Raw genomic sequence first — 14,586 nt, 5'->3', positions numbered from 1 at the left:
CATTTTTCATGAAATTTAGCCAAAAAAGTTTTCTTAATTTTGACGTTAAAAAAGTGGTGAGGCTGTAGTAAGACCATTTTTCATGAAAATTAGGAAAAAAAGTTTTCTTAATTTTGAAGTTAAAAAAGTGGTGAGGCTATAGTAAGACCATTTTTCATGAAAATTAGGAAAAAAAGTTTTCTTAATTTTGACTTATAAAAAGTGGTGAGGCTATAGTAAGACCATTTTTCATGAAATTTAGCAAAAAAAGTTTTCTTAATTTTGACTTATAAAAAGTGGTGAGGCTATAGTAAGACCATTTTTCATTAAAATTAGCAAAAAAGTTTGGTAACACTTTACTTGAAGCCCCTCTTTATAACACATTATAAGTAGTTATAAACACGAATACATGATCACAATGCTTTATAACTCACTATACAGCAGTATACAACATAGGATCAAGGTTAGGGTTAGGGTTTAGGGTTAGGGTTAGGGTTAGTCCATTTTTCTGATAATAATCAGCTTCCTGCCCCCAGCCGGGGACAGGGACTGCACGGGCCATCCCAGGGTCGAAGCCTCCACCCCGGCGATCCCCACCGGACCATCCCCGGTGCCCCAGGTAAGGTTCTGCTTCACGGCGGCGCGCACGGTCGCGGCGGCGAGCCCCGCGGCGAACCACGGTCCAATCATCATTTTTTTGTTCCATCACGAACTCCGCCAAAGATACTCCAAAGAAAAAGGATGAGGTAAGTCAAGGCACAATAAAATAAAATAAAATAAAACCAAAGTAACAAGAGAAATAAAATAAATTAAATCAACACAACGTGATGAAAAAACTGGAAAGTGCGTGTTTATTTACAGCAACGTTTCGACTGTAACACAGTCTTCCTCAGGCTCAAAACACGCAAACACAATGAAATTCAAATAAATGCGCAGTTTGGCATTGAAGAAAAAAAGAAAAAAGAAAGACAGGTTTTTCTCCTCCTAAACAGCTCAGATGGGCTTCCCTAAATCAGGAGCTGTGCTCTCTCCAGCAGACTGTGAGAAAGTGAGACTAAAGTGCTGTGCGGCTCAGAGTCTACTCTCACCCCTCCCATACCCACTGGAGGGGTGGGGTTTGTGTCTGGGAATGGAGTGGTAGAGGGAGGAAAAAAAACACACAGGCCTTGCTTGCAAATATGAGGATAACTTCCTTCCCTCACTTTCAAAAATTAAATGTTTTTTTCAAATAGCTTCCAAAAAAAAAAAATAAAAAAAAAAATTCTAAATTTTAAATGTGTTTCTTTTCTTCTCCACAGGTCCCACAGATGCAGGATTCACCCACAGGAAGATAAATGTAACAAAAATAAGAATATGTAATCAAAACATGAATAATTATTTTTTTCCTTTTTCTTCTATTCTTCTCCCCACAGGTTCCCGGATCCAGGATTCCATGGAAGGTAAGTTTTTTTTTTTTTTTTTTTTTTTTTTTTTGGTTAAGTTTAGGTAAAGAAGACATGGAAGCAGCTATAGGGTTAGGGTTAGGAGTTAGACATGAATGGGAGTCAATGGAAGGTCCCCACAAGGATAGAAATACAAGACTGCGCGCGTGTGTGTGTGTGTGTGTGTGTGTGTGTGTGTGTGTGTGTGTGCATGTGTGTGTGTGTGGTGCATGCGTGCGTGTGCTTCTATTTTTTTACAGTGCAGCTCCATCCAGGGAATAAGGGGCCACTTCCTGCAAATGTTAGAATGAACAGTCTCTCTCTCTCTCTCTCTCTCTCTCTCTCTCTCTCTCTGACACTCTCTCTCGCTCTCTCTGATGAATCTTGTGAGGGCAGGGCAGTGTAATAATAATAATAAGTTTTATTTATAACGGACTTTACATTTGAAGTCAAATCTCAAAGTGCTACAATGGGCACAGGGTTAAAAACAACAATAATACATTACATTACAGCATACTGTAAAGTAGGGTGACCATGTTTGAATTTCAAAAAAGAGGAGGGGGGGGGGGTTGCTCGAGACACAAAGACACAAATTCAGATAGGCTTCTGGGCCTCTCGGAGGTTGACGAACATGCTTTATTATACTTCAATGATGCGAAACTAACTTCTTTAACAAAATAAAATGAAATGTAAAAACTTGTAACAAAATAATAGCTCTCTTAGACTCTTTACAATATTACATAATGTTCTAAATATCAACTCTTCTGTTAGAAAATCCAACTTCAACAATATATTTCTTAATAACTGTTATAAGATAGAAGAACATAAGAGTCTCACCAAAATACTAAGTTAACAAACAAAAAAGATATATACTTTTAATCTTTGTTTTCTTCATCCTGCTTCTCTTCTACATTCTATTTTTCATCGGTATGTTGCAATTTTTTTTTTGCAGTTCATCTGAGAAGGTGCTCTTAAAGGTGCATTAAGGAGTTTTACAACCTTAAAAATACTTATTTTCCACCTTAAATATGTTACACATTTTAATGATGTGTACAATGTGCCCTGACATATTCATTACCAGTACCTCTAACAGGCTAAACTGTCACTTGAAAGTCACAGTGCCGGTCCGGCACCAGAGTTTTTTTGGGGAGAATTTGAAAGGAATGACGTAATGCACGCTCCGGCTGGTTAGGTTTCATTTTGTCCGCCATCACTCCGCCAGATGCTTAGTGAGCAACAACTGAGCAGGATCTTCCAGAAAGTCAGAACAGACTGGCTTCTAGCACTGCCACAGCTCCACACAGACTCCACCAGGGAGAAGACACTTCAATCTTACTTGAGCGCTTCTAAACGAGTGAAGACGGAGTCCCCCTCTTCCGTGCACGCGAGCCACAGGCACGAGTTTTTCACTAAGCTGCATTACGCCCAAGGCCTGCAGGGGGCGCTGTTTCGCATAAAACACGCAAACTCCTTAATGCACCTTTAAGCTGAGGCATTTTCCGTGCTCCGCTGTCGAATTAAGTAGAGAAGGAATTCATCAGTTCTTCATAAATAGTGTTGTAGCGGGGTTAATAAATAGAATTTAGATTGTTCTCCGATCCCACTTTATAGCGATAGGAGGCGGTAATGCGCCTGATGAAATGGTGCCATCCGCCGTTAAACAACACAGAAGAAGAAGAACAACAAGAAGCGCTCCGCTGTCTGAACCATAGATATCTTATAGAACACTAGATGCCTCACGGCAGACTCCACGACGTCCGCAGAGGTCGGCCATCTTTGTACGGGAAAGCTGTCAGAGTTTCAGTAGAACACAATGTAAGGTTGGTGATCTGTGCAGACGTTTATTCTCTTATTTCACTGATTTTTTTGAATGGATCATCTTAAAGCACTATAAGGCAATTGCTGTTGTGACTCTGAGTTATATAAAAATTGATTGATCAAGAGATTGACTCAGTTGCCTTTTATTCGTTTACCTAATTATATTGTGACTGTAATTCCATTACTTGACTTGAGACTTTATGAGCTCCTTTTATACATTTTTACAAAGCCTAATTAAATATTTTTTTTAAACAATGTGTTTTCTGGTGCACTATTTCATGTTTAAATAATCTATGGGGCATTATACATTCACAATAGATTTAATAATGTGGAAGGTCACTGTTTAAAGTTATATATTAATGAAAAATAATATAATACATTCAATATAATGAGGTTCATGAGATTTAAGTATTTCTGAAGTTTCAGGTGGGTAAATTGTTCGTCTTCAGCCTCCACTACAGTCCTGCCACGTCTTAAAATATTTTCACCAAAACTAAAAATATGGACATGTATGGCTTGTCTGAATTATTCGTAAGTGCTATAAATATATCTGTGTGGGCTCACCACCCACCGAGGGAACCGTAGGGGCCGGGTGCAGTGTGGATTGGGTGGCAGCCGACGGCAGGGTGCCCGGCGACCCGATCCCCGGACACAGAGACTGGCTCTAGGGACATGGAATGTCACCTCGTTGGCGGGGAAGGAGCCCGAGCTTGTGAGGGAGGTTGAGAGGTACCGGCTAGATATAGTCGGGCTCACCTCCACACATAGCCTGGGCTCTGGAACCCAACCTCTCGAGAAGGGCTGGACTCTCCACTTCTCTGGCGTTGCCCGCAGTGAGAGGCGGCGGGCTGGTGTGGGTTTGCTTGTAGCCCCACAGCTCAGCCGCCATGTGTTGGAGTTCACCCCAGTGAACGAGAGGGTTGCATCCCTGCGCCTTCGGGTCGGGGATAGGTGCCTCACTGTTGTCTCGGCTTACGGGCCGAACAGCAGTGCAGAGTACCCGGCCTTCTTGGAGTCCCTGGGAGGGGTGCTGGACAGTGCTCCGACTGGGGACTCCATTGTTCTACTGGGGGACTTCAACGCCCACGTGGGCGGCGACAGTGAGACCTGGAAGGGGGTGATTGGATCGCACGGCCTCCCCGATCTGAACCCGAGTGGTGTTCTGTTATTGGACTTCTGTGCTAGTCACAGTTTGTCCATAACGAACACCATGTTCGAGCACAGGGGTGTCCATAAGTGCACTTGGCACCAGGACACCCTAGGTCGGAGGTCGATGATCGACTTTGTTGTCGTGTCATCTGACCTCCGGCCGCGTGTTTTGGACACTCGGGTGAAGAGAGGGGCAGAGCTGTCGACCGATCACCACCTGGTGGTGAGTTGGATTCGCTGGCGGAAGAGGAAACCGGACAGACTTGGCAGACCCAAACGTGTTGTGAGGGTCTGCTGGGAACGTCTGGCGGAACCCTCTGTCAGCATGGCTTTCAACTCCCACCTCCGGGAGAGCTTCTCTCATGTCCCGAGGGAGGCTGGGGACATTGAGTCCGAGTGGACCATGTTCTCCACCTCCATTGTCGAAGCAGCTGCTCGGAGCTGTGGTCGTAAGGTCTCCGGTGCCTGTCGTGGCGGCAACCCCCGAACCCGGTGGTGGACACCGGAAGTAAGGGCTGCCGTCAAGCTGAAGAAGGAGTCCTATCGAGCCTTGCTGGCTCATGGGACTCCCGAAGCAGCTGACGGGTACCGGCAGGCCAAGCGAACTGCAGCCCGAGCAGTTGTGGAGGCAAAAACTCGGGTCTGGGAGGAGTTCGGGGAGGCCATGGAGGAGGACTATCGGTCGGCCTCGAAGAAATTCTGGCAAACCGTCCGGCGCCTCAGGAGGGGAAAGCAGGTCTCCGCCAACACTGTTTACAGTGGAGGTGGGGAGCTGCTGACCTCAACTGGGGATATTGTTGGACGGTGGAAGGAATACTTCGAGGACCTCCTCAATCCCGTCGCCACGTCTTCCGTGGAGGAAGCAGAGGCTGAGGTCTCAGAGGTGGACTCGTCCATCACCCAAGCTGAAGTCACTGAGGTGGTTGGCAAGCTCCTCGGTGGCAAGGCACCGGGGGTGGACGAGATTCGGCCTGAGTACCTTAAGTCTCTGGATGTGCAGGGACTGTCTTGGTTGACACGTCTCTGCAACATCGCGTGGCTGTCGGGGACGGTGCCTCTGGATTGGCAGACCGGGGTGGTGGTCCCCCTGTTTAAAAAGGGGGACCGGAGGGTGTGCTCCAACTATAGGGGGATTACACTCCTCAGCCTCCCCGGGAAAGTCTATTCCAGGGTACTGGAGAGGAGGATCCGACCGATAGTCGAACCTCGGATCCAGGAGGAACAATGCGGTTTTCGTCCTGGCCGTGGAACAGTGGACCAGCTCTATACCCTCCATAGGGTGCTCGAGGGTTCGTGGGAGTTTGCCCAACCAGTCCACATGTGTTTTGTGGATTTGGAGAAGGCATTCGACCGTGTCCCTCGTGGTGTCTTGTGGGGGGTGCTCCGGGAATATGGAGTCCGGGGCCCCTTGTTAAGGGCCGTCCGGTCTTTGTATGACCGGAGTAGGAGTCTGGTCCGCATTGCCGGCAGTAAGTCGGACCTGTTCCCGGTGCATGTTGGACTCCGGCAGGGCTGCCCTTTGTCACCGGTTCTGTTCATAATCTTCATGGACAGAATTTCTAGGTGCAGCCAGGGGCCGGAGGGGTTCCGGTTCGGGAACCACAGGATTTCATCTCTGCTTTTTGCAGATGATGTTGTCCTGTTGGCTTCATCGAACCCGGACCTACAGCATGCACTGGGGCGGTTCGCAGCCGAGTGTGAAGCGGCAGGGATGAGGATTAGCACCTCCAAATCCGAGGCCATGGTCCTCGACCGGAGGAAGGTGGCTTGCCCCCTCCAGGTTGGTGGAGAGACCCTAGCCCAAGTGGAGGAGTTCAAGTATCTTGGGGTCTTGTTCACGAGTGGGGGACGGATGGAGCGTGAGATTGACAGGCGGATCGGTGCAGCGGCTGCAGTGATGCGGTCGTTGTATCGGTCCGTCGTGGTGAAGAAGGAGCTGAGCCGAAAGGCGAAGCTCTCGATTTACCGGTCAATCTACGTTCCCACCCTCACCTATGGTCATGAGCTTTGGGTCATGACCGAAAGGACAAGATCCCGGATACAAGCGGCCGAAATGAGCTTCCTCCGTAGGGTGGCTGGGCGCTCCCTTAGAGATAGGGTGAGGAGCTCAGTCACCAGGGAGGAGCTCGGAGTAGAGCCGCTACTCCTCCACATCGAGAGGAACCAGCTGAGGTGGCTCGGACATCTGTTTAGGATGCCTCCTGGACGCCTCCCTAGGGAGGTGTTCCGGGCATGTCCCACTGGGAGGAGACCCCGAGGAAGACCCAGGACACGCTGGAGAGACTATGTCTCTCGGCTGGCCTGGGAACGCCTCGGGATCCTCCCAGAGGAGCTGGAGGAAGTGTCTGGGGACAGGGAAGTCTGGGCATCCCTGCTGAGACTGCTGCCCCCGCGACCCGGCCCCGGATAAGCGGTAGAAAATGGATGGATGGATGGATGGATTTGAACATGGAGCCTAATCTGAAAAATATTATGAATATTCAGGATATGATATATATTTATTATGTATATTTAAGGCATGCCATGCTCATCAAACATATGTCATGTCATTAACAGAGATTTGATGTTTATTACAAACCAAACCGTTTGAAAATCGGTAAAAATTTGAGCAAGTTACAGCTTGTTAAGCAGTTCATGTCTCATCAACACAATGTCATGAGCGAGCCAGATTCCTGTACAAAGATGGCCGACTTCTGCGGACGTCCAACTTCATTGGCCGGCAGCGGAGACGAGGTATCTAGTGTTATATAAGATATCTATGGTCTGAACAGCACCGTCTTCTCTGCTCCGTGTGTGTGTGTGTGTGTGTGTGTGTGTGTGTGTGTGTGTGTGTGTGTGTGTGTGTGTGTGTGTGTGTGTGTGCTCGCGTGGCGCAGATCGGCTCACAAGACGCCTCTCGGTAATTAACGTCCCGCAACAAAGTCTCATAGTACTGTGTGCAAAGCGCTGGTCAATTTACGTTCACGTGCTATGAGAAACAGTGAACCCCGGACATTTCCTTGAATTTAAAAAACCCGCCCGGACACCCCGGACAGGACGTAAAAAGTGGACATGTCCGGGGAAAAGAGGACGTATGGTCACCCTACTGTAAAGGCAACATTAGCATTGGTATGCCTCTCTCAAAAAAGAAGGTCTTAATTCCTTTTTTAAAAGAGTCCACCATCTGAGGGGTCTTCAGGTGGTCTGGGAGATCGTTCCTCAGGCGGGGAGCTGTGGCTTCCCCCTCGTTTTGAGCCGTGTCCTGGGCTGGACCAGACGCTGCAGGTGGCCTGACCGGTCCGGGCAGAGGTGTGTGATGTGAGCAGTTCAGTGAGGTATGTGGGGGCCAGAGATGGCAAAAGTACCCCAATTCTTTACTTGAGTGGAAGTAAAAGTATCTGTGTAAAAAATTACTTCAGTAAACATGAAAGTACTGGTCCACATATCTACTCAAGTAAAAGTAAAAAGTACAGGCCCTGAAATGTACTCAAAAGTATTATGAAAAGTAAAAAGTATTTTTATTGACCGCTTCAGTACAAAGTTAGAAACCATTTCTACGATGTATGAATATTGACTTAGATGGACCTGGCTTCTAAACTGCAGTGTCAAAAATCATGCTCATAGACCTAACCCTTCAACTTTTTTTTAACAGGAGCCTACATAAGTGCAACACTGTACATGTTTATACATTAATGCATTTGCTTTAATTTGTTTTTGTATCAAAATGAAATACGATTAACATAAAATGCAATGATTTACTGTGTAATTCAAACAGCTTTCTTTTTAACAAAAATAATATAATTAATTCAAAGAGCTCTCTTTTAATTCACAATGAACTTTTTTTTTTTCTTTGGTTACATATTTTTAACCCTTTAAGCTCGGGGCCATTTTCGCCTAAAAGTTCAACTAAAGACGTACCCAAAGTAAACTGAATGCTGTTCTTGAACTGTTTGGAGTACATGCATGGTTGGGGTCTCATTTGAAAGCTGACAACCTGTATTTTCACCCAGTGCAGTCAGAATTACTCTAGGTGCTACTGCCACAGATTTATTTATGTTGCAGCACACTGAATTAGGATGAATTTCATTCTCGCCTGAATTTTTTCCCTCTTAAAACACCTGGAAATAAGTCTGGAAGCACTGTGCGAGCTTGAAAACACAATTTTGCTAAAGCCTGGGGTCTTACATAGTTCAGGTCAAAATGTCAGAGCAGTACTACAAGAAATGAGTGTTTCACACATGTATTTGTACTGCTATGCCCCGGCGGGGTCAATTTTGGACATCCTCTGTATACCCTCTGGATGCCCTCTGTACAATGGTATATGTTGGTTTTTGGCCCGTTTTTATATTATTTTCACTCCAAAAACTCATAAAGTACTCAAAAAAATCACTTCAGACAGGCTTCAGTGTGGGATAAGGCCCTCATATTGAGAGGAGCAGGGATAGACAGCAGGTGCATCCCTCAGCAGATATCTGAGAAGTCACAAAACCCCGCTCGCGGGCCAGCCAGCCATTCAGCTAGCTCATTGGTTACCAGCCCTGTCAGTCAAATGTTTCTACCGATGTGATTGGCTCAGAATACGTTGATTACGAGTGATGACGACCGATGACGTGGGTCCATCAGTCTCGGCAGCGGTTGGCTGGTTAGCCATCGGAGGGCGGGATGAGTCACTTGATTGGTTGAAATATGACGAATAAGCAACGGAAACCGATCAGTCACCATATTGGATATCCTCAGAGTGAGGGAGAGACGTCTGGATGTTTTTATCTGATGAAAAAATGGATTATTATCGGACGCGCACGCGGAGAGACACGCCGCGTGCACGCGCGGTGGCGCGTCTAATTCTGGATTATTTGCTTATTTCAAGACATGTTTTGGACAAAAGGCTATACTTTCTAGCTTTGCCTGGATGCATACGCTTGTACTGTGGCAGTTTTTGCTGGATTATCTGGATTATGGATCGTCTGTGATCAGTTATGAGCCTCCAAAGGTGAGTTGCGCTGTTTACTTAATTTGCTGTATGTTGGACAAATGTGTTTATATTACCCGCTGTGGTAATCACATCTGAAAGTGGTTTATACCAGCGGATTCATGAGAATATCAGCTTTCTAACGGTACATGGTACGTCTGTGGAATATGCAAAATAATTAATAAATTAAAGCCGCAAGCGGCATTGGTCGGGACCGAGCCTCCCCGCCGGCCTGCGACTGAGACGTCCACCCAGGAACATGCAAGTTGTTAGCATCTCCCTTTGTCTAAGATGTAGCTGTTAGCGTCTGTCATCCACTAACATGTAGCTGTTAGTATCTCCCATCCACTAACATGTAGCTGTTAGCATCTACTATCCACTAACATGGAGCTGTTAGCATCTCCCATCCGCTAACATGGAGCTGTTAGCATCTCCCATCCACTGACATTGAGTTGTTAGCATCTCCCATCCACTAACATGGAGTCGTTAGCATCTCCCATCCACTAACATGGAGTAGTTAGCATCTCCCATCCACTAACATGGAGTAGCTAGCATCTCCCATCCACTAATATGGAGTAGTTAGCATCTCCCATCCACTAACATGGAGTAGCTAGCATCTCCCATCCACTAACATGGAGTAGTTAGCATCTCCCATCCACTAACATGGAGTAGTTAGCATCTCCCATCCACTAACATGGAGTAGCTCGCATCTCCCATCCACTAACATGGAGTAGTTAGCATCTCCCATCCACTAACATGGAGTAGCTAGCATCTGTCATCCACTAACAAGCAGGAGTTAGCATCTCCCATCCACTAACATGGAGTAGCTAGCATCTCCCATCCACTAACATGGAGTAGTTAGCATCTCCCATCCACTAACATGGAGTAGTTAGCATCTCCCATCCACTAACATGGAGTAGTTAGCATCTCTCATCCACTAACATGGAGTAGCTAGCATCTCCCATCCACTAACATGGAGTAGTTAGCATCTCCCATCCACTAACATGGAGTAGCTAGCATCTCCCATCCACTAACATGGAGTAGTTAGCATCTCCCATCCACTAACATGGAGTAGTTAGCATCTCCCATCCACTAACATGGAGTAGTTAGCATCTCCCATCCACTAACATGGAGTAGCTCGCATCTCCCATCCACTAACATGGAGTAGTTAGCATCTCCCATCCACTAACATGGAGTTCTTAGCATGTTCCATCCATTAACATGGAGCTGGTGGATTCAGTCATCCACTAACATGGAGTTGTTAGCATGTTCCATCCACTAACATGGAGTCGTTAGCATCTCCCATCCATTAACAAGGAGTAGTTAGCTTTTGCCATCTGCTTTCCTGAGTCACTGAATGAAGTCATTGAGTGTCAGAGTTTGATTGACAGCTGCTGTCAGCTGTGTAACTGCTCTGCATGTCCATATATGGTCATTTCAGTTAGAGTGGAGAGAGGAGAAAATTACAGTTTCCTTCTGCGAAACAACTGCTCCTTGTACCTTTCCTGTTTGGCAAAACTGAACAAAAAATATCACGTTTGATAGGAAAATTAGTTGTCTTTCAGTTGGTGAGGCTTTCAGAGCATTGAGACTTTTAGTTTGGACCCCAGAGGCCTCAGTTTGTGAGAAGCGCGAGATTTTTCCCCATCCGGCTCCATTATAACTGAGAGCAAAAAAAATGCAGAGCGCACCCCAATTCTTACCTGTGTCAACATGCATATATCATCATATTTCCCCACTTATGTTACATCATCTTGTTCAGGAGAACCTGCTGGAACTTTACGTGTGCTCGGTTTGTTGATAGCAGTCACGGTTTAGCCGCAGTCGCCACTTGTTCGAGGTGCTGAAAAAAGGCGATTTTTTTCCTTTTTTCCCCATTATAACGGATGAGGGCCGGAGCAAGGCAGGATTTCAGACTTCCAACTTTGAACGCTAATAAAATCCACACCGTTAGACTTTTGACAAAGTTGTTCACAACTTTTGTAGAGAAATTTGTCCTCTTTCACGTCGCGTGACTCTTATGTGTGTACGACAAATGGTCTCGGAGGAGATAATTTTTTCGTGAGGAGTGATTTTGATCAAAATTTTACTTTGAAAGGGAAATAGCGGACTTCCTGTTGGATTTAGGTCAGGGGTGTGAGCGCGTGAAATGTAGATCTTGATGAGACGAACGCATGAGTGTTGGTTTGATCTCTCTCCGACATTCCTGCGGGCCGTAGCGACTGTTTTAGACGTTTTTTGGGATCTAGGTGGCGCTAGAGAGCAGATGGGGCCAATTTTTCCATTTTATAAAATTTTTCGCCAGTCATGATTTGCGTGCCAAATTTGGTGAGTTTTCGTGCATGTTTAGGGGGTCAAATTCGCGTTTATTTGGGCGTTAGTATAATTAAAGCCGCAAGCGGCATTGGTCGGGACCGAGCCTCCGCGCCAGCCCACGACTGAGACGTCCATACACTAACATGGGAGTTGTTAGCATCTGTCATCCACTAAAATGGAGTTGTTAGCATGCCCAGTCCACTAACATGGAGCTGTTAGCATCTGTCATCCACTGACATGGAGTTTTTAGCATGTCCCATTCACTAACATGTAGCTGTTAGCATCTGTCATCCACTAACATGGACTTGTTAGCATCTCCCATCCACTAACATGGAGTTGTTAGCATCTCCCATCCACTAACATGGAATTGTTAGCATCTTCCATCCGCTAACATGGAGTTGTTAGCATCTCCCATCCACTAACATTGAGTAGTTAGCATCTCCCATCCACTAACATGGAGTTGTTAGCATCTCCCATCCACGAACATTGAGTAATTAGCATCTCCCATCCACAAACATGGAGTAGTTAGCATGTCCCATCCACTAACATGGAGTAGTTAGCATGTCCCATCCACTAACATTGAGTAGTTAGCGTCTGCCATCCACTTACATGGAGTTGTTAGCATCTCCCATCCACTAACATGGAGTAGTTAGCATCTCCCATCCACTAACATGGAGCTGTTAGCATCTCCCATCCACTAACATGGAGTAGTTAGCATCTCCCATCCACTAAAATGGAGTAGTTAGCATCGCCCATCCACTAACATGGAGTAGTTAGCGTCTCCCATCCACTAACATTGAGTGGTTAGCATGTTCCATCCATTAACATGGAGCTGGTGGCATCAGTCATCCACTAACATGGAGTTGTTAGCTTCTCCCATCCACTAACATGGAGTAGTTAGCATCTCCCATCCACTAACATTGAGTAGTTAGCATCTCCCATCCACTAACATGGAATTGTTAGCATCTTCCATCCGCTAACATGGAGTAGTAAGCATCTCCCATCCACTAACAATGAGTTGTTAGCATCTCCCATCCACTAACATGGAGTAGTTAGCATGTCCCATCCACTAACATGGAGTATTTAGCATGTCCCATCCACTAACATTGAGTAGTTAGCGTCTGCCATCCACTTACATGGAGTAGTTAGCATCTCCCATCCACTAACATGGAGTAGTTAGCATCTCCCATCCACTAACATGGAGCTGTTAGCATCTCCCATCCACTAACATGGAGTAGTTAGCATCTCCCATCTACTAACATGGAGTAGTTATCATCTCCCATCCACTAACATGGAGTAGTTAGCATCTCCCATCTACTAACATGGAGTAGTTAGCGTCTCCCATCCACTAACATTGAGTTGTTAGCATGTTCCATCCATTAACATGGAGCTGGTGGCATCAGTCATCCACTAACATGGAGTTGTTAGCTTCTCCCAGCTGCTTTTGACAGTCACTGAATGAAGGCAATCAGTGGCAGAGTTTGATTGACAGCTGCTGTCAGCTGTGTAACTGCACTGTATGCCCATATATGGCCATTTCAGTTAGAGTGGAGAGAGGAGAAAATAAAAGTCTTTTTTGGGGAAACAACTGGTCCTTGTTCCTTTGCTGTTTGGCAAAACTGAACAAAAAATATCACGTTTGATAGGAAAATTTGTTGTCTTTCAGTTGGTGAGTCTTTCAGAGCAGTCAGACGTTTAGTTTGGACCGTAGAGGCCTCAGTTTGTGAGAAGCGCGAGATTTTTCCCCATCCGGCTCCATTATAACTGAGAACAAAAAAAATGCAGAGCGCACACCTTTTCTTACCTGTGTAAACGTACATATATCATAATATTTTCCCCACTTATGTTACATCATCTTGTTCGGGAGAACCTGCTGGAACTTTCCATGTGCTCGGTTTGTTGATAGGAGTTACGGTTTAGCCGCAGTCGCCACTTGTTTGAGGTGCTGAAAAAAGGCGACTTTTTTCCTTTTTTCCCCATTATAACGGATGAGGGCCGGAGCAAGGCAGGATTTCAGACTTCCAACTTTGTACGCTAATAAAATCCACACCGTCAGACTTTTGACAAAGTTGTTCACAACTTTTGTAGAGAAATTTGTCCGCTTTCACGTCGTGTCACTCTTATGTCTGTGCGACAAACGGTCTCGGAGGAGATAATTTTTTCGTGAGGAGTGATTTTGATCAAAATTTTAGTTTGAAAGGGAAATAGCGGACTTCCTGTTGGATTTAGGTCAGGCGTGTGAGCGCGTGAAATGTAGATCTTGATGAGACGAACGCGTCAACGTTGGTTTGATCTCTCTACGACATTCCTGCGGACCGTAGCGTCTGTTTTAGACGTTTTTCGGGATCTAGGTGGCGCTAGAGAGCAGATGCTGGTTTTTTTTCCATTTTATCGAATTTTTCGCCGTTCCGGATGTGTGTGCCAAATTTGGTGAGTTTTCGTGCATGTTTAGGGGGTCAAATTGGCGTTTATTTGGGCGTTAGTATAATAATAGAGGAGAACGAGAACGACAAACGAACGAAAAACAATAGAGACCTTGCCCTACGGGCGGGCAAGGTGGCCTGCGGCCACCTTGCCCTCCGGGGCTCGGTCCCTAATTATCCGGGCCTCGGTCCCTAATTATCGGCGGGCCGGTCTGAGCTTAAAGGGTTAACCTGAGTTACACAACACACAGTGGAGAGCCCCTTCTCTCTACATCAGGGGGGTCAAACTCGTGGCAGAAAAGGCCGAGTGGCTGCAGGTTTTCGTTCCAACCAAGCAGAACCACACCAGACTCCACTCATTCCATCATTCCATCCTTTTACACTTGCACGACTTTTTGCCACGATGTTGTTGTGGCAAGGCGTGTAAATCTGGAGTCACCGAACCGGCAGGCTCCCGCACTAATCACGACCAATTCATGAATAGTTCAGGAATGTGCACGAATGCACGCCCGTCAGTGTCACAGACTGGCAC

The 14,586-nt window shown here is 46.1% G+C and overlaps 1 protein-coding gene across 1 annotated transcript in view; it reads left to right on the top strand.

Moving 5' to 3' along the window:
* Nucleotides 1-561: 561 nt before the first annotated feature.
* Nucleotides 562-14,586, top strand: part of LOC115390434 (GTPase IMAP family member 9-like) — a gene marked incomplete at its 3' end in the record, with an annotated part of 29,442 nt that continues 15,417 nt past the window's right edge. The window contains exon 1 of the mRNA XM_030094308.1: nucleotides 562-1,418. Coding sequence (XP_029950168.1) covers nucleotides 1,346-1,418 — 73 coding nt within the window. The remainder of the gene's footprint in view (nucleotides 1,419-14,586) is intronic.

The sequence above is a fragment of the Salarias fasciatus genome, chromosome 6 (genome assembly GCF_902148845.1).
Source record: "Salarias fasciatus chromosome 6, fSalaFa1.1, whole genome shotgun sequence".
Classification (NCBI taxonomy): Eukaryota; Metazoa; Chordata; class Actinopteri; order Blenniiformes; family Blenniidae; genus Salarias; species Salarias fasciatus.
Note: the sequence above shows the minus strand (reverse complement) of the source record. Positions and strands in the feature narration are given on the sequence as shown.